The following is a 24,659-nucleotide window of genomic DNA, read 5'->3' as shown; positions in this document are numbered from 1 at the left end:
ATCGCCTGAAGCTGGGAGGCGGAGGTTGCAGTGAGATGAAATCACACACTACTGCACTCCAGCCCGGGGGACAGGGTGACCAAAAAAAAAAAAGAAAAAAGATAAAAAATGTATATGCAGGTGGGCTTTCTCATCTCAAGATTCTGAATTCCTTCTAAGTGTCTTCTAGTTGCTTTAAGCTCTTGTGGTCATCTCTTCCTTAGTGTACTCTCCTTACATCCTTTGGAAGTTTAGATCCTAGAATTATTTACTTGGAATGCAGTTACATTCCATTCTAAACTTCCTTTCTCTTGGGTTTATAAAAACATTGGTGGGTTGTGAATTGTGACCAACATTAAAAAAATACAAAAGAATATGATAATAAACTCCAGGGTGTATCCCATTTGTATGGGTTGTTTCTAAGTCTAGCAGTGCCTGCTAGCTGGTAATCTTTCACTTTGGATTTGTTGTTGTTGTTGGGATGGAGTCTCACTCTGTTGTGCCGGGATTACAGGTGTGAACCACCATGCCCAGCCTCGTGGTGGCATTATAGATGCCTGAGGCTGGATAATTTATTATTGTGGGGAGCTGTCTCATACACAGTGCAGTGGTGCAATCCCAGTCTCAGGTGGGATTTTCCCACCTCCGCCTCCCAAGGAGCTGGGACCACAGGTGTGTACCACCCCACCTGTCTAATTTTTGTAGACATTGGTTTGGACCATGTTGCCCAGGCTGGTCTCTAATTCTTGGGCTCACCTAGACCTCCCAAAATGCTGGGATTACAGATGTGAGCCACCGTACCTGGCCTTCGCTTTGGATTGTATCAGGAAGGAAAATTGTACATGGTGAACATTCTGTAGAAAAATACCAAAGTAGATTTATATTTATTGAGTGCTTACTCTGGGTAAGGGACTGTTTTAAGGGTTTTACGTGTGTGTGTGTGCGTGTGTGTGTGTGTGTGTGTATTTATTTTTTGTCTTTTGAGACAGGGTTTCAGTCCCAATTCTCACACTGGAGTGCAGTGGTACAATCTCGTTTCACTGCAACCTCCACCCTCCAGGCTCAAGCAGTTCTCCTGCCTTAGCGTCCCTAGTAGCTGGGACTACAGGCACATGCCACTGCACTTGGCTAATTTTTGTATTTTTTGTAGGGATGGGGTTTCGCCATGTTTCCCAGGCTGGTCTTGAACTGGGCATGAGCCGCCACGCCTGGCTATATGTATATTTTATTTAATATGAAAGTCACTATAGCAAAAATGTTAGTAACCCTTCTAAAGTTAACCAACTCACTAAATGAACGATTACATAGTCCTCTTCCTTTAAAGGCCTGCGAGTGACCTTAGGTCCTGCTGATCTTACTTATTATTTATTTTTTTGAGACAGAATCTCGCTCTGTTGCCTAGGTTGGAGTGCAGTGGCGCCGTCTCAGCTCACTGCAACCTTCGCCTCCCAGGTTCAAACGATTGTTCTGCCTCAGCCTCCCGAGTGGCTGGGATCGCAGGCGTTTGCCACCACACACCCAGCTACTTTTTACTATTTTTAGTGGAGATGGGATTTCACCATGTTGGTCAGGCTGGTCTCAGACTCCTGACCTCAAATGATCTTCCCACCTCCGCCTCCCAAAGTGCTGGGATTACAGGGGTGAGCCACTGTGCCTGGTCCCTGCTGAGCATTTACTACCCATGCTGTTCTGTTCCTTCAGTTCCATTGTGTGCTTACCAAGGATTAGTAGATACATCTTGAATTTGTTTATGCTGGTTGTACGGTCATGTGTTGCTTAACAATGGAGATACATTCTGAGAAGTATGTCGTTAGGTGATCTTGTAGTTGTGCGAACATCTCACTTACACAAACCTAGGTATAGCCTACTGCACACTTATGCTATAGCCTGTTGCTCCTAGGCCGCAACTGTATAGAGCATATTACAGTACTGAATGCTGTAGGTGATTGTAATACAATGGTAAATATTTGTGTATCTAAACAGAAAAGGTACAGTTAAAATACAGTATTACAGTCTTATGGGATCACTGTTGTATATGACGGCAGTCATTGACCTAAACTTCCTTATGTGGTGCATGATACTTGTAACTTTGCATTTAAATTAAATAGCAAGTCAGTAGGTGAAATGATTGTGAGAGATTGTTTCAGTGAAAACTAAGTTGAATGCTTTAGGAAGACTAAATAACAGCTAGCATGTATAGTACCTCCTAAGAATCTAGAACTTGTTCTGATTGCTTTGTATGTGTTAGTATAATTCTCACCACTCCTGAGGTACATATGCTTATCCCTATTTGCTAGATGAGAAAATTGAGGCACGAGGAGAGTAAATGGTAGAATTGGGATTCAAACAGTGGCAGTTTGACTCCAGGATTGATTAAGCATCTTGTGAAAAGTTGCTGTCAAATTAACGGGTAAGAGGAAATTTAGCCGGGTGCAGTGGCTGATGCTTGTAATCCCAGCACTTTGGGAGGCTGAGGCTGGCAGATCACTTGAGGCCAGGAGTTCGAGACCAGCCTGGCCAACATGGTGAAACCCTGTGTCTACTAAAAATACAAACATTAGCTGGATGTGGTGGTGCACTCCTGTAATCCCGGCTACTAGGGAGGCTGAGGCAGAGACGCTTGAATCTGGGAGGCGGAAGTTGCAGTGAGCTCAGATCGCACCACTCCACTCTAGCCTGGGCAACAGAGTGAGACTGTGTTCCCCCAACCCCCGCCCAAGAAAAAATCAACATCAACCAAAAAAAAAGGAAACTAAAGTATATGAGACCGGGGAAAATAGTAAAAATCTTGCATAATTCTGTAGTTTGCTTCTTTTTAAACACTTTGCATTTTAAAGAAGCAGACTCAAAATCACAGTGCACTGTGGGTGTGACTGATGACAGACACACATTCTGCTGTTCAAAAGGCCATGACTCTACATCAAAAGATTCTAGTTAAAATGTTGCTCTGAAGTGATGCTCATGTGGATAGTATAAGAAACAGATGTGCAAAGATGGGTGGATGGGAGGTACTGGAGGCCTCAGAACTTCACCTTTGTGCAGTTTGTCCTCCATTGCCACACATGAACTTTGGATTTGGCCACAAGTTGTGAAGATTTGTGCTTTGCTTCAAGTTTTTTTTTTTTGTTCGAAACTTAGTTCCCAGAGAGGTTTTGCATGAGAATCACTTGGAGAATTTTAAAAGCCAAGCTCTCTGTCTGATTGGATTTAGGAGCCATGGTAGTAGGTTTGAGGAATTGTCCAAAGCTCTGGGTGGGTCTGTGGCATAGCTAGGCTTGAGAACTGTTGTGTTTATCTGCCGTCTGGGGAAATAGTTCTTGAGTGTGTTGTGTGTTGACAATCTTGAGACGGAGTCTCGCTGTGTCGCCTGGGTTGGAGTGCGGTGGCGCAATCTTGGCTCACTACAACCTCCACCTCCTGGGTTCAAGTGATTCTTCTGCCTCAGCCTCCCGAGTAGCTGGGATTACAGGTGTGTGCCACCATGCCCGGTTAATTTTTGTATTTTTGTTTTGTTTTGTTTTGTTTTGAGACGGAGTCTTGCTCTGTTGCCTGGGCTAGGGTGCAATGGCGCAATCTTGGCTCACTGCAGCCTCCACCTCCTGGGTTCAAGTGATTCTCCTGCCTCAGCCTTCCGAGTAGCTGGGACCACAGGTGCCCGCCACCACGCCTGGCTAATTTTTTATATTTTTAGTAGAGACGGGGTTTCGCTATGTTGGCCAGGCTGGTCTCAAACTCCTGACCTCGTGATCCGCCAACCTTGTGATCCTCCTGCCTTGGCCTCCCAAAGTGCTGGCATTACAGGCGTGAGCCACCGCGCCAGGCCCTGACAAACTAAAATGGTTAGTGTGTCTTCCATTTAGATGCAGGTTGACATTCAAATAGAGGCAATAGGACTGGTAGATTGTAATTTCAAAGGAAAGCAGTAATGGATCAAACTCTTGCACTGTTCTCTTTCCCTTGCTTAAAAAAAAGTCTGTTCCCTCTGAATCTAGCTTTATATAGACCTTTAAATCCTTAAGTTTACTTGCTAAAAATCACCTGGGGTGCTTGTTCAACATATTCCCAGGCTTGCTTGAAAGTTAAAAAATTCAGCAATTCTAGGGTTTTGTCCAAGAATCTGTATGTTGAACAGCAACCTCAGTTGATTCTTGTACTGAGGCAAGTTTGGAAATAAGGTCAGTGGGGGACGGGGTTTCGATCTTTTCTGTTCTGTTCTGCTGCTTTTTAGCTGTAGAATCTTGGGCAGGAGCCTGTTTCTTCATCTTTTAAAATACAGTAAGGGGAGTACTTGTTGTCGCTTAGGGAAGGAAGTTCAAATTAAATAAAATGATACTTCTAGGCAGTGGTCTTTAACTAGTGGCAGGTTTGTCCCCTTCCATTACCCTGGACATTTTTGCTTGTCACTCTGGGGGTGGGGGTGTTACTGGCCTCTAGTGGTAGAGGCCAGAGATGCTACCAAACATCCCAGAGTGTGTATGAGACAGCTCCCCACAATAACAAATTATCCAGCGTCAGGCATCTATAATGCCACCACAGGGCTGGGCACGGCGGTTCACACCTGTAATCCCAGCACTTTGGGAGGCTGAGGTGGGATCCCTTGAGCCAGGAGTTCGAGACCAGCCTGGGCAATTTAGGGAGATGCCATTTCTACAAAAAATGTAAAAATTAGCCGGATGTGACAGTATGCACCTATAGTCCCAGCTATTTGGAAGGCTGAGGTGGGAGGATTGCTTGAGTCCAAGAGGTTGCGGCTGCAGTGAGCTGTGATCACGTTACGTGCACTCCATCCTGGGCAACTGAGCAAGACCCTGTCTCCAAAAAAAACAAAAACTCTATGATTGAGAAACCGTGCTTGCCATGGTGAATGTTGGTTGTTAGTAATAAAGTTGAGGCCCTTTGCGGTTCCTTCTCTGGCCTGATCCAGGAACCCCTCTTACTCCCATGACGTTATGGGCATACATTTCACGTGTATTATTGGGATTGGTAAGCAGATCCTTTAATCTCCTTTGAACTTTGGGAGTTGCTGAAAGCACCATATATTTTTATAAAAGTCTAAAGTTTATAACCTAAACATTAGCTAACTAAAGACTCACAGGGCTGAAAGGAACTCTTGGTCAAATTGGTCCATCTGTCCTTAGGGCTTTAATGGGTGTAAATACATTGCCTGAGGTGGTTAAGTATTCTTTTCTTAATGAATTCTGGGGAGAACTCCCCTTGTAACTGCTTTTCACAGCTTGGTTATTTACAAAGACTTTTGTTTTTACCTGAATAGAAAGCTGCTTTTGTCTTTTGTGTATTAGCACATTGCCAGATCCTGATTAGGTAGGTATTTGTGAAGTGCCTTATCTAATTTGTACCTTAACCGGGCTTCTTGCTAGAATACATGTTTCTCTAATGTATGCCTGGGTGCTAATAGTTTGGTGCTATGGAAACTACTCATATTTGGTTATTGGGGAGCATAAGTACTAAGCATGACGAGACTAAGGTGATGCCTGCCTGGCTTCAGCTGCGAATTTTAGAAATATACTGATTAAAAGTAAATTTTTTTTCTCTCCTTACTGCTGGATTTCTTAATCTGGGAGGTACTTGATGGAATTTAGCCTTTTTATCCCTTGAAATTATAAGCAGCATTTTGTGTGCACTTTTTCTTATACATGTACCTTTTTCTGCTGTCAAAAGACAAAATTTCAACAAATTGAGTAAAAGATCTAATTGGATTTTGTTATTGATTAACAAATTAGGTAGCACCCCATCTATAAAAAAAATAGGTGCCCATTGGGCATGGTGCAGCAATCGGTTTTTATAAGGTTGAGCAGGAACAGGGAAACAACATAGTACAAAAATGTGGGTTACATCAGGTTACTTGAGGTTATCTTCCTTATAAGGGTTAAAGCAGAGGGAACTTCCTTATGCCAGCTCACACTGTCTGTTTGGGGATTTGGGTATCTTCTTTCCTGAAGGTAAGGTAAACAATTTAGAAGTTTAAGATGAGTGACTCTATTTTGGTTTGGTCTGTTAGGGTCTAGGAGCTCGGTCCAAATTAGTGGCCTTCCATAGATTCTATTTAACACTGGAAGGAGGGTCCATAGTGTTGCGTGTGTTGGGGTGACTGCTGAGAGCCCTGCTGAATCCTGGGGAGGGCCTGCACCTTAGAACTGATCAGTTCTACAATGTTAGACCTCTTTTCTCAGAAATTAAGAATTCAGAAAAGTTCAAAGGATACAATTTTTTTTTTTTTTTTTTTTTTGACAGAGTCTCGGTCTGTTGCCCAGGCTGGAGTGCAGCGGTGCGATCTCAGCTCACTGCAAGCTCCGCCTCCCGGGTTCACGTCGTTCTGCTGCCTCAGCTTCCGGAGTAGCTGGGACTACAGACGTGTGTCACCACGCCCGGCTAATTTTTTGTATTTTTAGTAGAGACAGGGTTTCACCGTGTTAGCCAGGATGGTCTCCATCTGACCTTGTGATCTGCCTGCCTCGGCCTCCCAAAGTACTTGGATTACAGGTGTGAACCACCACATCCGGCCTAATAAGGTTTTAAAATAAAATAGACATAGCTAGGGTCACTTTTATGATTTTGGCATATAAAGAGTTGGCACTTATACAAAATGTACATGGTTATGTAAATATGTTTTGTGTTTTAAAAATTTAATAGTTTTGAAATTTTCTTTTTGATATTGTGAAAGGAAAATAAATCTCGGGACCCCCAAATTACTAAACCAAAGGGAAAAGTCAAGCTGGGAACTGTGTCAGGCAAACCTGCCTCCTATTTTTTTCTTAAATAAGATAGCTAGAAAAATTAAAATGCTACATACCTCCCTAACAATTTGCCCACAAGGAAATTCCTTGTGGACAAAGAACTCAAAGCCATCCCCTCTGTTCACCTAAGAAAAATGCCTGTCTGATTGCTTCCTCTGCCCTGTTGTTTTGCTAAGCCAGACTGAGGCATAAATGACTATGCCTCTACTCTCTTCTCACATGGAACTTCTGTATTCAGTGAAAGGCTAATCAAGAATGCAACTGTTTGTCTATTATCTACCTGTGACCTGGAAGCCCCCTCCCCTGCTTCCAGTTGTCCGGCCTTTCCAGGCCAAACCAGTTTGCGTCTTACACATATTGATGTCTCATGTCTCCCTAAAATGTGTAAAAACCAAGCTGTGCCCCATGACCCTGGACCTCCTGAGGATGTGTTATGGGCATGTCCTTAACCTTGGCGAAATAAACTTTCTAAATTGATTGAGCGTTCAGTCTCAGATACTTTTGGGCTCACAGTATTTACAGACCTAATTCAGCCCTAATCTAGCTGCTGCATTTAGTTGCCTATGTGAATATTTCACATTTTACTTTTACATTTTCATAAATGGGTATATGGATTATTTAGGTTTTTTTATGAACAGAGCTCTGAATATTTGCCTCGTCCTATACAAGTTTGAGAATTTGTCTATGTTACATGCCCACAAATTGAATTGCAGGATTCATACCCTTTTTTGTTTTTTTGAGTCGGAGTCTCACCCTGTTGCTCAGGCTGGAGTGCAATGGTGCAGCCTCAGTTCACTGCAACCTCCACCTCCCACGTTCAAGCGATTCTCCTACCTTGGCCTCCTGAGTAACTGGGACTACAGGCGCGTGCCACCACGCCCAGCTAATTTTTGTATTTTTAGTAGAGACGGGGTTTCACCATGTGGTCCAGGATTGTCTCAGTCTCCTGACCTCGTGATCTGACCGCCTCAGCCTCCCAAATTGCTGGGATTACAGGCATGAGCCACTGCGCCTGGCTAATTCATATACATTTTAAGGGTTACTGGCTATTCTTACAATTATTTAATAACTAAGAGACTTTAATTTCTGCAAAGCAGATGAGTGCAAAATAACCAGTTAAAATGTTTCCCAAATTAACAGAGGTTTAGTTATTTTTAAAAATGAGTTTATTGGCCATTTCAATTTCTTCTCTGTAATTGTGTATCCATTTTCTTTGTGCAGTTTTTGGTTGGATTTTTGATGTGTAATTCTTCATATGTTGTGTATCTATATCCTTTGTTATGTGTACATTGAAATTTTGTTTCCCAGTCCGTTACTTGTCTTTTAACCTTGTTTATAGTATAACTTATTCTGAAGAAGCACAGGACTTAAACCAAAGGTGGAGAGTTTAAAGAACTACATCCAGTATTTACCAATAAGAAATGTGTGGCCAGGCGCAGTGGCTCATGCCTGTAAATCCTAGCACTTTGGGAGACCAAGGCGGGCGGATTACCTGAGGTCCAGAGTTCAAGACCAGCCTGGCCAACATGGTGAAACCCCGTGTCTACTAAAAATACAAAACAATTAGCCAGGTGCAGTGGGGCGTGCCTGTAATTCCAGCTACTCTAGAGACTGAGGCAGGAGAATCGCTTGAACCCTGGAGGCGGAGGTTGCAGTGAGCCGAGATCACGCCACTGCACTCCAGCCTGGGCTACAGAGCGAGACTTGGTCTCAGAAAACAAACAAACAATAAAAAAGGTGTGACTAATTAGTCTTCTTTGCTTTTCCATCTTAAGACACATAGAAGTGACTTGAGAAGGAACAGTTACACAATAACTTTGGTTTAATAATCAGTTCAACTGAAGAATGTATGTAAATAAGGGCAGTGATACCTAACGCTGATAGTTGATAGTGTGGATTGGATAATTCAGACTGTGGGGTGACATCTTACACACGCACATAAACACACACACTCTTGGGCTGTCTTCTTTATAGGTAAGGATTAGGACAATTTTGGCATATGCCTTACACATAAGTGCTCCATAAATATTAGCTATTGTATCACTGGTAGGAAGTTAGCCTGGAAGTAAGTTTTATGGAATTCAGTGTAGATTGTTTTGTGATTGTTTTGCCAGATTTTGCTTTCACCCACAAAAACACTAAGCTCTGCCAACCAGTTCGGCCATTTTGTAAGTTAGGAAAATAAACAGTAAAGGGAAATGGCGGCTCTTGGGCGGGGCTCCCACACAGGCTGGCTCCTTTTAAGTGGAATGTTGCTGTGCTACCCTCTTGTGGCCATTTGCGAAATGGCGATTAAAAATGGAACAGTAACTGTTAATGGCACTTCGTTTCAAAGTCCAGTTGCAAGAAGGTTAATCACTCCATTTTTACCTACTTCAGAAAGTATTTTGAAGAGATACCAAATCCTTTTTATCCGCAAGCAAAAGGAAGTGGTAAAACTTTTTCTCATCAGCATTTATTTTTGATTGGAATCGGAATTCCTAGTTTTGACTTGTTCTTTTATCTGTGTATTGTATTTTCGTTTTAATTATTTGTTAAGTAAAAAATTATAAAAGTTGCTTGCAATTTAGATGTTGAATAATTTTCAGATAGTTTTTCATGAAGATTCTATATATATGTTGGATAGTCATTCCTGAAAATCCAGTGTTTAATTGCCCTGTAACTAGTAAGCCATTGGTAGTCAGCTGATTTTATTACTTTGTTATTTAGGTGAAGGCTTAAAGGACTCCACCCACTAACTCAGTTTGACCCTTTCTGTTAGTCTTGTGGGCTTTCTGCCTCCTCTACTAAACCAGCACTAAAGCTACAGCTTAGTACTAATAGTATTTACTATTATAATTATTAGGTATTAATGGCAATTCTACATAGTCTTTTAGGAAATGTCGTTTTTTTAAGGGAATAATTTGAATATATATATATATATACACACACACACGTACGCTATATATATACATACACACACACACATATATTTTTTTGAGACAGAGTTTTGCTCCTGATACCTGGGCTGGAGTGCAGTGGTGTGATCTCGGCTCACTGCAACCCCCACCTCCTGAGTTCAAGCGATTCTCCTGCCTCAGCCTCCAAAGTAGCTGGGATTACAGGTGCATGCCACCATACCCGGCTAATTGTTTTTTTAGTAGAGGCTGGGTTTCACCATGTTGGCCAGGCTGGTCTTGAACTTCTGATCTCAGGTGTTCCACCCGCTTTGGCCTCCCAAAGTGCTGGGATTACAGGCTTGACCCACCATGCTTGGCCCATAATTACACTTTTTTTTTTTTTTTGAGATGGAGTGTGGCTGTCTTGCCCAGGCTGGAGTGCAGTGGTGCGATCTCATTTTCCATTTCCAGTTTATTTAGTGATTATTCCTCTTATGAGAAGTACAAAAATTAAGTAATGACTTTGTTAAGGCTTTTTTCTTCTTCTTTAAGCAGTTCCCCTCATTAGTATTTGTATTCAGTCTTACATCTGATTCTGGTTCCAAAAACAATTTAGAAACACTTTTTTTTTTTTTTTGGAGACAGTGTCTTGCTTTGTTGCCCAGGCTGGAGTGGAATGGCACGATTGAGGCTCACTGCAACCTCTGCCTCCTGGGTTCAAGTGATTCTCCTGCCTCAGCCTCCCGAGTAGCTGGGACTACAGGCACACTACCATGCCCAGCTAATTTTTTGTATTTGTAGTAGAGATGGGGTTTCACCGTGTTAGCCAGGATGGTCTCCCATCTCCTGACCTCATGATCTTCCCATCTCAGCCTCCCAGAGTGCTGGGATTACAGGCGTGAGCCACCGTGCCTGGCCTAAAAACACTTTTTTAAAACACTCATTCAAATCTTTGCTTGTTTTGTGTAGGGTGGGGTGTACTTGCAGCCCTTGGTTTGGATTTGACTCTTATGGTTAGACTTATTTTAGACAATTAACTACTTTAGACATTAAAAATACTTAAGGTATATAATGAAGTGCTGTGAATTCGCTATTAAGCTTCAGTACTAAGTTTCAGTCATAAAATGTCACTAGTATCATTCCCTGAGAGCATCTGCCTCCCTCACCCCTTAAAGGTAAATATAGTTGTGAACTTGGTGTTAATCTTTTCTTGGGTTTGATTTTCGTTGTTGTTATTTTTGAAATTACACAAGTAATCCATGGAACTCACAAGTATACTTCAGATAACCCATCCCTAACAGAGTAAACCAATGTTAGCAATGTGGTGATTAAAATGCATTTATACACATAGATATGTGCTAACAGAAATACGGCTTTTTTTTTTCCCCAGAAGGTATTGTTGTATGCATTGTTACATTTCTAGGAATCACCTACACAAACTCAAAAACACATAGCTGCACAAGAAGATATGTAGAAAGATATTTATGTTTATAGTCAACAGTTTTGAAATACAAATACTCAGAAATATGAAAAGTGTATCAAAGATATTTGCAACTTATTAAGTGAAAAATCTGAAAACAACCTAAATGTACCATTAATAGGGGAATGTTATATAAAATGTAGTGAATTTATAGTATAAACCAGTTCAAAGGGAATGAGATGGGCATCCATATAGACATATCCTGATGCGGGCATTGGCATTCCATTACATCCTATCTGCAGTGCTTCCCGCTTTTCAGCACAGAACACTATAAACATTTCTAGTTGGGCTGTTCTAGTTATCTTCAGTAAACTAATGCTGCCTTTTGTGGGTCTTTAGTTGGTAAAGATTTTCAGTCTTTTTGTTGCTGTTGGAGTTTTTTGTTTCCTAGTAGTGTATAGACCTGTTGTCTGTGACAGTTTTATTGGTAGTGATTGCCAAAACATGATTCTATTCTTAAACTTTAGTCTGGAGTTAAACATTATAGTAGTTGAAAAACTAAATACGTTATTTCAAAGGGGAGGCAAATTGCACATTCTAGCAAATGAATGTGCAATTGTATCCTTCTCTAATAAACCAGGCACAAAGAACATCGAAGGAGATGTGCTAAGTAGCGGCCAGATTTCTTTATAGTATGGGACAAGTGGAGGCAAGGTAGTGTAGATGTTAACAGCTGCCGGAGCTTTGGCGTGAGGCTTTCTAGGTCAGCCTGTGTGTCATGGCTAAAAGTATGGAGAGCCAGCAGGGCATGGTAATTGACGCTCAGACTTGAGATGTGGCTGCCTGTTTTCCATCTCGGTGGTGGTAACTGCTATGACATATGTCTGTATTGTGGAAGTATCTGATAGGTATTGAGCTTAGGATAGGAGACCGAAGGATGTTTTCTGGGAGAAGGTGATACCTAAGGCCACAAAATTAGAGGGGTATTTAATTTGCTGTGTCCGCAGTGGGTGCAGGAGCTAGAGGGGAGCAATGCTAGGTCTGGAGTCTGGAGCAGTGGGGGTAAGGGAAGAAATGATTAAGTAATGTGCCTTGAGAAGTTGTCAGAGGCCAGGTTTTATAGGGCATGCTGAAATTGGATGTTATCCGTGACCAGAAGACCCGGCTGCCTGGGAGGTGAACAAGCCTTCAGCTGCCTTTGCTATGGGAATACAGTTTTCCAGGTACTGCCTTGCCTAACATCCCTTTCAAGTAGACTGCCCTTTCTATTACATAAATCCCTTCCTTACTTAGGAAATTCTGGAGCTGTCTCTGTACCTGTCTGTCCATGAACAAATAGTGGAGGCAAAACTAATAAATTCCAGCTAGTGTCATGGATTGTGGGGTAACGACTCGCTAGTGGGTGTTAGCTGGGGATAATTTTGTGTTAGAAGAGGAATCTCAGCTTGGATGTGATATGCTCAGATTTCCTATTTGGGTAGGGCTTTGGCATTTATAGGGCACTGCTTTCATAGCTGGCATTAGATGCTTTCATGACACTACTGGTAGATGTCACATAGGTTGACACAGGTTAAAAGATGACACAGGCCTGAGGTGAGCTAGGACTAAAATGGAAGCTGCGATGCCAGAGCCCACACCTTTTAAGTGTTCCTATCACTATCCAGTTCTCCTCTTTCTTTTTTCTTTCCTGATGACAACCTGCCTGGTCACAGGTATAAAATAAGTGACTCAGATGCTTTAGTCACCTGGACTAGTCAGCTTGGACTGTGCAAAGGGTTAAGGAGTCAGTAATTATAATGAGGTCTTGAAACTGTTGAGTCACTTGTTACAAGGAAGCCTGTTTTGGGACCTTGTGTAACAGGGATAATAGTTAATAATGTTTTCTGAGTCTCTAATCATTTGGCCCCATATGGTAAAATAGAAAGAAATGAGCTTTAGATCCACACTTGGATTGGAATCCTGGCCCCCTCACCCTCTTCCTCAATTTCTAGTTTTGTCCATTGGCCAAGTTACATAAAAGAGGTCAGTTCTTTTCGTCCTTCATATGGTGATAATAATGCCTAATAGTATTGTTCTTGGGAATAAGCAAAATAATACATATAAAGTACTTAGCCTAGTGTCTGATACCTATTAGGTGATCAGGAAGTTATATGGTTTTTCTCATCTTCCCCCCTTCTCAGTGTTGGGAACCTCCCCCTGACCCCTGCTCTCCCATTTTTTTCTCATTGCTTCCTCATGGTAACTGAAAGGCCTCCGTATTGTAATGTTCTGTGGATCACATGGTGTTATTTGCGTCAGTCCCAGTTTGCAGTGTACTCCCCTGTGCACCTCTAGAAGATGCAGTGATGGTAAATATAGAGCTTCCCTTTACCCTTTCAGGTTTTGTGCCACGTGTCTTATCTCCTGGCTTCTGAACTCAGGGACTTTTCTGTTAATGTTACTGTAGGTTCTGGGTTTTTCCTTGCCCCCCTCAGAGCAAAGATGGGTAGTTTTCCAGCAAAAAGTAGAGTGAACAGTCCACTTCTTGCTATAGAGTCCATCCATTTGAGGTCTTTTTGCTTCAAAGTATCTTCCCCTCTACCAGCATGCCCCTCAGCACCATTAGAGGAAGATGAGGATATTGCTTTCTCTGTGCTTGAAGTTGATACTCTATCACCCCTCAGTCTCTGTGGTTTCTGTTTTGTTCCTTTAGATGTCATCTACCTACTTAGATTGCTGTTCCCTAGGGGATGTCTGGAATGAAGAAGGGAAGGGAGATGTGTGGAGGCCAATAGCAGTCTTTATTGAATTGTATGTTCTCATTAGCATCAGAGTGCCCTTTTTGTTTACTTGTTTCTGTTAAGTCTACCACTTCTGGATCTCACTGCAGATTATAAGGCAGGGCCTCTGGATTGAAGTTAATGTTTATAAATTTTTATAAAGCTCCTCAGATGAGCCTAATTTGCTCCTATTAGTGAGAACCACTGATTGGATAATTGCAGCCAGTTTGCATTCTTCCTCTTTGGGTAAGATACTTTGTTTTTTTTTGTTTTGTTTTGTTTTTTTGTTTTTTGGAGACAGGGTCTTACTGTGACACCCAAGCTGGAGTACAGTAGCAACTCATGGCTCACTGCAGCCTCGACTTCCTAGGCTCAAATGATCCTCCCACCTGAGTCTCCTGAGTAGCTGGGACTGCAGGCATGCACCATCATACCCAGCTAATTTAAACATTTTCTTGAAGAGGTGGGTTTTGCATATTGTCCAGGCAGGCTGGTCTTGAACTCCTGGCCTCAAGCAATCTTCCTGCCTAGGCTTCCCAAAGTGTTGGGATTATAGGCTTGAGCCACTGTGTCAAGCTTGGTTGTTGTTTTTTTTTTTTTGGAGACCGAGTCTTGCTCTGTCTCTAGGCTGGAGTGCAGTGGCGTGATCTTGGCTCACTGCATCCTTTGTCTCCCAGGTTCAAGCGATCCTCCTGCCTCAGTCTCCCGAGTAGCTGAGACTGCAGGTGTGTGCCACCACAGCCAGCTAATTTTTGTATTTTTAATAGAGACGGGGTTTCACCATTTGGTCCAGGATACTCTCGATCTCCTGACCTCGTGATCCGCCTGCCTCGGCCTCCCAAAGTGCTGGGATTACAGGCATGAGCCACCACGCCCGGCCTGCTTGGTTTGGTTTTGTTCTGTGTTTTGTTTTTTTCTTGTTGAGAGGGGAATGATACTTAACAGATAAGACTTCGTGGATTCATATATATCGGGTTTCAAATCATACTGTGTTAACTAGGTGTGAGAGTTAAATACTTATGAGCCTCAGTTCAGCCTCATTTGAATGAAGGGGACAGTAATATCCATGTTCAGAGTTTCTGTCAAGAGCCTGCCCATAGAAATAACCTGCTCTGTAGCATCATGTAAACATTCAGGAAATGGTAGCTATTGGGGATTTTGAGAATGGTAGCAATAACATTATTTGGAATGTAAAAGTATAAATGTGCATTTGAAGATTTTGGTCTTATATTACCAAAATTACTATCTGCAAATGTTTTACCATGGGAATTTTTTTTTTAAAGCAGATTCGTTTGTCAGTTCTTAAATATTTTTAAATCTCTCTCTCTCTCTCAAAATAAGTCACTCAGCCTCTGAAGAAGCTTCGGGTTCAGACTCAGGCAGTCAGTCGGAAAGTGAGCAGGGAAGTGATCCAGGAAGTGGACATGGCAGCGAGTCGAATAGCAGTTCTGAATCTTCTGAGAGTCAGTCGGAATCTGAGAGTGAATCAGCAGGTTCCAAATCCCAGCCAGTCCTCCCAGAAGCCAAAGAGAAGCCAGCCTCTAAGAAGGAACGGATAGCTGATGTGAAGAAGGTATCTACTTTGCCCTACAGTACAAATGTGCTGCTAGCTTAGGACAAGCTAGCAGACGTTTGTTGCTTATGAAAACTCATTAGTATATCTTAATAATGAAACCTACAGCCATTTTTTCTAGTAATATATAGTAGTGTATCTGAGGATACAAATGAAGACTTCTTTCTGCTCTGTTAAGGAAAATAAATTACCTGAACCATCCGATTATAGGGAAGAAAGACAAATTTTTATATGCTTGGTTTTTAACTTTGTTTATTTATTTTTGAGACAGAGTCTTGCTCTATTGCCCAGCCTGGAGTGCAGTGGCGTGATCTTGGCTTGCTGCAACCTCCACCTCCCAGGTTCAAGTGATTCTCCTGCCTCAGCCACCCAAGTAGTTGAGATGACAGGCATCTGCCACCACGCCCAGCTAATTTTTGTATTTTTGGCAGACTGGGTTTCACCATGTTGGCCAGTCTGGTCTTGAACTTCTGACCTCAGGTGATCCACCTGCCTTGGCTTCCCAAAGTGCTGGGATTATAGACCTGAGCCATCATGCCTAGCCTAAAATAGACTTTTAAGGTTAAAGTGAGCAGTTCTGGAAAGTTAATAATGTGTAGTTATAGGTTGGATGGACCTACAAGCCAGTCAGAATGATTGGACTGTGCCTTTGATAATCATGATCCTAAAATGAGAAGTTCTAAGGAAGGCTCTTGGTGTTCTGTGTACACATCCTTTTCACGTGCTAGCTCCCTGCCCCGCTCCAAAAGCTTATTACTCATGTAAGAGTCCTCAGTTGTGAGTAACTCCACGTGGTAGATTTTTCATGGAAGAGTTGACTTAGATATCAGCTCTCAAAAGGACAAATAAGAACACAAGATAATTTTAGGATGTAAACATTATAATATATGCTGTAATAAAGTCACAATAGTTGAGCTAGAATGCCTGGCTGATATCTCGAAGTGATAAAGCTAGTTGATGTAGTAACACTGAAATGATTTAGCCCTCCCAGTTAATAAGGGCTCCATAAAAACCTGTGTTGAGTAAAAACTTTCATAGCTCCAGCAGAGGTCCGGGGTGGGCATGGGTAGACAGGCTAGAGTAAAGCGCACTTTCCCTCCATCCTTTCTCTGCCAGGTTTTTTCAGAGTGTTTTATGTTTACTGCCTCTTCCTGTATTTCCCACCACTTGGTTATTCCTAACTCCTTCTGGTTGGACCTTTTGTCCTTTAACTCCAAGGTGATGCTAAGGCCGTTACATAGTCCGTGTACTTTGGATTACATGGTTACATTGGATTCTAGTTGTAAAATGCCTGTTCTGGGCCATCTTTTCTTTTGAAGCCTTGATTTTCTTCAGCTTACTTCATCATTTTTATGTTGTTGTTGTTGTTAAAGTCATTGTTGATAATGTCCTTTTTTAGTGACATTTTTGGATCATTTTTCACAAAGATGAGACAGGGTCTTGCTCTGTCACCCAGGCTGCAGTGCAGTGGTGCAATCACAGCTCACTGCAGCCTCGATCTCCTGGGTTCAAGTGATCCTCCCACCTCAGCCTCCCAAGTAGCTGGGACTACAGGCACGTGTTGACACACCTGGCTAATTTTTAAAATTTTTTGTAGAGACAGGATCTCCCTACGTAGCCCAGGCTAATCTTGAGCTCCTGAACTCAAGCCATCCTTCTGCCTAGACCTCCCAGGGTGCTGGGATTACATGCCTGGCCCTACACTTTTAAATGCAAACATTTCACAAGTCTCAGCTAGTGGCTTCTTTTGTGCAAGTTCTGAGCTTCACTTTTCCAAATACTCTCATGAGGTTAGCTGTCATCTGTAATTTGATAACCCATATTTCTCATCTCAGCTTTTACTACTTGCTTAATTTCTGTTACACCTTTTCATGTCAGTGTTCCACAATCCATTCAAATTCCTTTTGCTTATGTGTGATTCTGTTAAAAGAATACAGAATATACTTAGTAGTAGTTATCTCTGGGGAAGAAAGTGAAAATGATTTTTCTTTTTAAATCACTGGTGAGGATTGTTACAGGTCTTAAAGGTTGTTACAGGTCTACAAAAATCAGGTCTTAAAGGCAAAGGGCTAATTACTGCTACAGAATAAAAATAGATGTGTTAGAGAAAGGATGGCAGTGGTTCTCATTCTGAGAACTTCTAGCTAAGTGTTAGCAATGCCTCATCTGCATTTATCTGGGATGTTACATGACCTGAGGAACTTAAAGAAAAATACAAATTCCTGATTCTTATTTAATTAGACTTAATGGGGGCTTTGCCTCTTGTATTTTCAGTTTCACAGGTGGGTTGGTGCAGTCAAGACTGAAACTCAAAGCAGTAGGGAATTTAAAATTTATCAGTAAATACTTTGTCTTCAGTGGAAGCAGCCGCTGTCTTACCTTTCTGTATTATTCAGCTGTATGTTTATATTTTAATGATGGGTAAGCGGTATACCATATAGATTTATAGCTGTTAAGTAATGAAGACATTGTTAAACTAGTATTTCCTAGGATAATATGCCTATTTTCAAAAAAATGGTGCTTTATTGTCTCATAAATAAAACTAGCAAAACAACCCTTTTGATACCTGGTTACTTGAATTCTCTTCAATTGCAATAAATGTTTGATAATAATAATGGGGGTCAAGAAAAAAGATTAATGCGTGTCTCTTAATTTTACAGATGTGGGAAGAATATCCTGATGTTTATGGGGTCAGGCGGTCAAACCGAAGCAGACAAGAACCTTCGCGATTTAATATTAAGGAAGAGGTAAGGAAAAAATGTTTTAAGGGCATGCATTTAAACTCCCTATCTTACTTCATTCTTTCTGACTCTGGTATGTATTACCATTAAAAAGACTGAACTTCAGGCATGGAGTTAAGTGACGCTAATATGAGCTATCTATGAACAGATACAGTAAGGCAAGAAGTTAATAATCAAGTAAAATAACCTAACCAGAAAGATCATATAATAGTGAATTTTTTAGTAGAGTATTATACAGAATTGACCTCAAAATTGTTTATTTTTTAAGTTGTTTCTCATAGTGAAAATTGATTATATATAGCAAGAAGTTTACTTTTTTAAGCCCCTAACTTCTAAATCTCCTAGATTTTTATTAAATGGGTAACTTGTTTGGTAAACAAACAGAGCAATAGAAATAGTTTTGGATTTATTCCTGAAAGAGGAGGGAGTGCTTAATTAATGTATCTACTTTTATTTAACTTCTTAAATTTGGTTTCCTTGCTCATTTTTAGTGTGAGATATAATAAAATGAGTTTCAAACATATTTACTCTAATTGTGAGAGATTGAATAGATTGGTGATTTTTTTAAATTGGTATTCTATACCAGGCTTGGTTGTCTATAGAATCGGACTTCGTTCACCTTTCTCATTTTGTGTGATATTTTTGTGGATTCTTATTCTGAATTAGGTTTATAGACTAGAGCCTGAAGAAAGATTCTTTTGTCTCAATGAAATGTCCACTTTCTGCTTTCTTAGGAGGACTTTGCTAGTCTTAGCTATATAATGTACTTCTGATGAAAGTTAAATATTGATAGCCACAGGTCAGTGAGTTGGGTGTGGGTTTTTAAATAAATGTACCTTAAAAATCTAATTCACCCTAACATCTGCATTACATTTGTGATGTTTTATTTTGAGTGACCTCTGAGCTGTTTTGCCTTCGCTTTTGTTTTCCATAGTGTCTTGCACTAGGTTACTGAGCCATGTTTGTTAAAACCAATCACATAGTTGCAGAAATCTTTCCCTCTTTTATATATTAATTAACACATTCTCTGTAGGGTACAAGATTAACAGCAATAGGAATAGTTTCCCATTTTCTTTAATTTTGGAGAGACAGAGAGATTGAAATGTCTGTGACTGTAAACTTTCCTTGGCCTAGTGCTGTTAGCAGAGCACTGTTGGCTCATGAGTGAACATACTCTTAAATGAGTCTAAAATGAATACATCAGTAGTTTATGCCTTTAAGGCACACTGACTAAATGTTGTGGCATTTTTATTTGATATTCTAAATCTGCAGTATCCAGTATGGTCCCCACTACTCACATGTGGCTTTTAAACTTCACATTAGTTAAAATTAAAAATTCCATTTCTCAGTCACACCAGTCACATTTTAAGTGCTCGGTAGTCACATGTGGCTGATGGGTGCTGTATTGGACATTGTAGATACAGGACATTTACATCGTTGCAGAAAGTTACTGGATATTGCTGTTCCGGAAGTCAAGCTGAGAAAAATTTCCTGGCTTTGGAGATAACTCAGTGATAGCAGAGAGATATTAATTTTCAAATCAAAAGAAGAGGGAGTTCCACCAAGCAAGTGCTTAGGTTTCTTTGTGTCTAAAAGCTCATATTGAATAATGGTGTATTGAGTAGATTGTTGATCCAGGAGATAGTGTTGTCCCAAAGAACTGTGAATTAAAGTCTGTAATCATTTTTCCCCCCTCACACACTGAAGGCAAGTAGCGGGTCTGAGAGTGGGAGCCCAAAAAGAAGAGGCCAGAGGCAGCTGAAAAAACAGTAAGTCTTTCATGGGGGAAATTATTCAATCTAGTAGTTTCAAACTTGTCAGCATTTCTAGGACTGCCTTCGTTGTGTCTTTAGTCTACTCCAGGTCCCTTAGTCTGCTTCTGTCTCTCTTACTAGCTCGGGTGACTGTCTACCTTGACCTCTTGCAATAGCAGCAGCAGCGTTGGAAACCCAAGATTCTCAGTTTGACACATGGAAGGGGTCCACATATACTCGGGCTTTTGCTTGGGATAAATCTCAGCTTCTTCCATCGGGTTAACCCAATTAGCCCATTGCTTTTTTTCAGAAAAATATGTATAAATAACAAGTACACAGGTATTTGGTATTGTAGTAAGCAAGGAACAAATGTAGATTTGCTATTTTTATGGCAAAATTATATTGGCTGAACATCCATTTTGGTAAGAAATTACATATTGTTGTTTCTGTATAATTTTAATATTACGGTTCATAAGCCAGGGAAATTTAATTTGTGGACTTAATGCGAAGTTTCTTTATAACATAGATTTATATGTTCATTTTTTAATTTAAAAAGTTCTATTTATATGATATAATGAAATTATTTGATTTTTTTCTTGAGAAATAATTTTTAAAGTCATTTTTTGGAGAGGGTGTAGATCCCGTTGACAATCTGAATTCTATAGCTTCTCTCAAAAATGTAGATATTCAAAACTTTGTATACCAGTTCAGGGGTTCTCATGTTAAACAGTTGTCCATGGCTTCTATTAAGAGCTCTAGGTGCATATGCTCTGTTGTAAAATATTATTAATCTTTAGTAAGTGGCCTAAGGCAAGTCATTTGAGATTTTAAAACCCATTTCCTCATCTCCAAAAAAAAGTAATACCATCTACCCAACAGGATTATTAGAAACTATGCTAAGATTTTGTGACATTAAGTAAATGTAGGGTATTACACAGAGCCTTACAGAAAAGTCAAGTACTTAATTTTGCCCTGCTAGAGTGCATTCAGTTTTCATTTGTGTTTTGGAGAAATAGTAACTGTAAGCAAACCTGCACTTGGCATCTTAGAAGGCTTTTGTTCTGCCCCAGTCTCGTGGTCTGCTTGGGAGACTATTATCTGCTTACTGGTCTAATGGCCTTTTGAGTATCTTTCCTGAAATGTCCACCTTGATTACACCCTGGGAAATCCATGCATGTAATCATTACCTCACCATCTGGCTACATTTCTTTGGTCTCTTGATTGCAAGTTAAATGGTGCTATGCTTGAATTCTTGACTTCCTATTTTAATAGCCTTATTTGTGTGTGCAGAAGCCAGCATTTTTCTCAGTCACTGTATAATACATTGCACTTACTCTGGTTACTGGCTCATATTTTTGTCAGCCTTTTTTTTTTTTTTTTTTTTTTTTGAGACAGGGTCTCACTGTGTTGCTCAGGCTGGAGTGCAGTGGCTTGATCTCAGCTCACTGCAGCCTTGGCCCGCTGGACTTAATTGACCCACCTAAGCCACTCAAGTAGCTGGGACTACAGGCATGTGCTATCATGCCCAGCTGAGTTTTTAAAAATTTATTGTAGAGATGGGGTCTCACTATGTTTCTCAGGCTAGTTTCAAACTCCTGAGCTCAAGCAGTCCTCCAGCCTCGGTCTCCTAGGATTATAGGTGTGAGCCACTGTGCCCCGCCACTTATCAGTCTTAAGAATTCCCCAAAGTTGGCAACCTTCAGTAGCATATATGGACCTTTCTTTTCCTGAGTAGAACCTCTTAGTTCCTTGCAGAGTGGGATCTGTCTTCTTTTTCATATTGCTTCCCTACCCTAGGGCTGTTCATAGGAACTGCCTTGGGCTGAGATAGTTCCCCTCATGTTTGTGTGTTTGGGCACTGGGCTAGCCTTCCTTTCTGCTATTCTCTGGCCAGCTGGTGAGTATTGTGGATTTACAGAGAGCTTTTCTCCTGAGTCACCAGTTGAGATTCCTGAAAGATTAATTAGAGGAGGTCTTGTAGCTCCTGACACTCAAGTTGCAAGGCACTTTAGGAGCCTTCTGTGATCCAAGCTGAGCAAGTGTAACATAACCTAATGTGTGGGCACACATGCATTTCAGAATTGAGAGACACTCACTCAGAGAGCGAAAGGTTTGAAATATTGGCACAAAGAAATGCTTTTCTGAAACCCTGCAGATTTTATTCAAACATTTGAGAGTTTTTAAAAAGGGACCATTTTGTAAAATTGGCTTAAAAAATTAGTTCCAAACTTTGGGAAAGTTGCAAGAATAAAAGTGCAGTACAAAGGACACCTTATATATTTTACCCAGATTACCATTTTTGCTCCATTTGCTTTATTATTGTGGGTGCTATTTAAGAGAGAGGGTCTTGCTCTGTCACCTAGGCTAGAGTGCAGTGGTGCAACCTTGGCTTTCTGCAGCCTCAATCTCCTAAGCTCAAGTGATCCTCGTACCTCAGCCTCCCAAGTAGCTGGGATGACAGGCGTGCACCACCTTGCCTGATTTTGTATTTTTGTAGACATAGAGGTCTCACTATGTTGCCCTGGCTGTTCTCAAACTCCTGGCCTCAAGTTATCCTCTCACCTTGCTCTCCCAAAGTGTTGGGGTTAGCAGACGTGAGCCACTGCATCCAGCCTGTGTATATTTATATATATACAAACATAATGTTTTTTTATGAACTATTTGAGACTAAAATTAATAAAATTTTACCTTTTACCCCTTTACCTTAAATATGTAAGGTATATTTCTTAAAAATAAGGATATTTTCTTTTATAAGCACAGTACAGTACAGTTTCAACTTAGATTTAAAACGTTGCTGATGTACTTTTTTTTTTTTTTTTTGAGACGGAGTCTGGCTCTGTCGCCAGGCTGGAGTACAGTGACGCGATCTCAGCTCACTGCAACCTCCGCCTCCAGGGTTCAAGCAATTCTCCTGCCTTAGCCTCCTGAGTAGCTGGGACTACAGGCATGTATCACCATGTCCAGCTAATTTTTTCTATTTTTAATACAGACGGGGTTTCACCATGTTGGCCAGGATGGTCTCAGTCTCTTGAACTCGTGATCAGCCTGTCTTGGCCTCCCAAAGTGCTGGGATTGCAGGCTTGAGCCACTGCACCTGGCTGCTGATGTACTTTTGTCTAATTCATATTTCAGTTTTGTCAGTTAACCCAATAAAGTCTTTCATAATATTTTTCCATCTCTACTATAGGATCTAGTTTAGGGTCAGTTATATGCAATTAGTTGCATGTAACTAATTTTATTTTTTTTAAATTTAAGTTCTAGGGTACATATGCACAACATGCAGGTTTGTTACATATGTGTACATGTGCCATGTTGGTGCGCTGCACCCATTAACTCATTATTTACATTAGGTATATCTCCTAATGCTGACCCTTCCCCCTCCCCCCACCCCACGACAGGCCCCGGTATGTGATGTTCCCCACCCTGTGTCCAAGTGTTCTCATTGTTTGTTTCCCACCTATGAGTGAGAGAGAACATGTAGTGTTTGGTTTTCTGTCCTTGCGATAGTTTGCTCAGAATGATGGTTTCTAGCTTCATCCATGTCCCTACAAAGGACATGTCTGATTTCTTTAATTGGGAGCACTTTCACAACCTTCTTTTGCTTTTAGGACATTGATGTTTTTGAAGAATGCAGTCTTGCAAGGGACTGTGTTCTTTGGAGAATTGTAAAAAGACCAATTACCCCGTCATGATTTGTATTAGGTTTTTATTTTTTTGGGACGACTCTAACTCTGTCGCCCAGGCTGGAGTGCAATGGCGCAATCTCAGCTCACTGCAACCTCCGCCTCCTGGACTCAAGTGATTCTCCTGCCTCAGCCTCCTGAGTAGCTGCGATTACAGGCATGCGCCACTGTACCCAGCTGATTTTTGTATTTTTAGTAGAGATGGGGTTTCATTTCACCATGTTGTCCAGGCTGGTCTTGAACTCCTGACCTCAGGTGATCCACCCACCTCAGCCTCCCTAAGTGCTGGGCTTACAAGATGAGCCACGGCGCCTGGCCTTTTTTTTTTTTTTTTTTTTTTTTTAATTAAAGAGACAGGGTTTTATTCGATTGGTGCAGATGTGTGGCCATAGCTCACTGCAACCTCGAACTCCTGGGCTCAAGTGATCCTCTTGCTTCAGTCTGCCCAGTAGCTGGGACTATAGGCATGTACCACCACATCCAGCTGTATTCATATTTTTAAAGCTTGGAAGAAGTTAGCACAATGGACCTGCACAATATTTAAAGTATTTTTTTAATTAGTTAGCATCATTTAATTGAGAGACAGTGCATAACAATCTGTGGTTTTAGCTTCTTTTGAGAAAATTGGGTAATGCTGGCTCATGTAACAGTGACAGATCAGGAGTTCTCCATTTTGCCCTGTTTGCAGTTCTCATCTGGCCCCTGTGAGTATTTGAGATTGTAATCTCTGACTTAGAGTCATACAAACAAACAAAACATTGAATTTTATTTAACAAACTCATGCTGTTTTGATTAAACTCTTTTTTTCATGCATTACCTCTTAATGTTATCCAAATTGTGCAATGTTGTATAAGATTTTTGTTGACTTCTGGTCCTGGTGGTTTTGTTTTGTTTTTGTTTTTGAGACAGTGTTTTATTCTTCCCAGGTGGGAGTGCAGTGCAGTAGCACATTCACAGCTCACAGCAGCTTTGACCTCCTGGGATCAAGTGATTCTCCCACTTTAGCCTCCTGAGTAGTTGGGACTGCAGGTGCACACCACCACACCAGGCTAATTTCTTAATTTTTTGTAAAGACTGGGTCTCACTCTGATGCCCAGGCTGGTCTTGAACTCCTTG

At 41.1% G+C, this 24,659-nt stretch overlaps 1 protein-coding gene across 8 annotated transcripts in view; it reads left to right on the top strand.

Moving 5' to 3' along the window:
- Positions 1–24,659, top strand: part of LOC116463509 (chromodomain-helicase-DNA-binding protein 2) — a 143,824-nt gene that overhangs the window by 25,872 nt on the left and 93,293 nt on the right. For 5 of the 8 annotated variants that reach the window (XM_058434679.1, XM_058434680.1, XM_032146636.2 and 2 more), the window contains 3 exons: positions 15,134–15,365; positions 18,026–18,112; positions 19,814–19,875. In XM_058434679.1, coding sequence (XP_058290662.1) covers positions 15,134–15,365; positions 18,026–18,112; positions 19,814–19,875 — 381 coding nt within the window. Of the gene's footprint in view, positions 1–12,189; positions 12,257–13,366; positions 13,824–15,133; positions 15,366–18,025; positions 18,113–19,813; positions 19,876–24,659 lie in introns of those variants that run through there. The other 3 variants (XM_032146640.2, XM_058434682.1, XM_058434683.1) reach the window with 3 other exon arrangements.

The sequence above is a fragment of the Hylobates moloch genome, unplaced genomic scaffold (assembly GCF_009828535.3).
Source record: "Hylobates moloch isolate HMO894 unplaced genomic scaffold, HMol_V3 SCAFFOLD_39, whole genome shotgun sequence".
Taxonomy (NCBI): domain Eukaryota; kingdom Metazoa; phylum Chordata; class Mammalia; order Primates; family Hylobatidae; genus Hylobates; species Hylobates moloch.
This window is presented reverse-complemented; position numbering and strand designations above follow the sequence as displayed.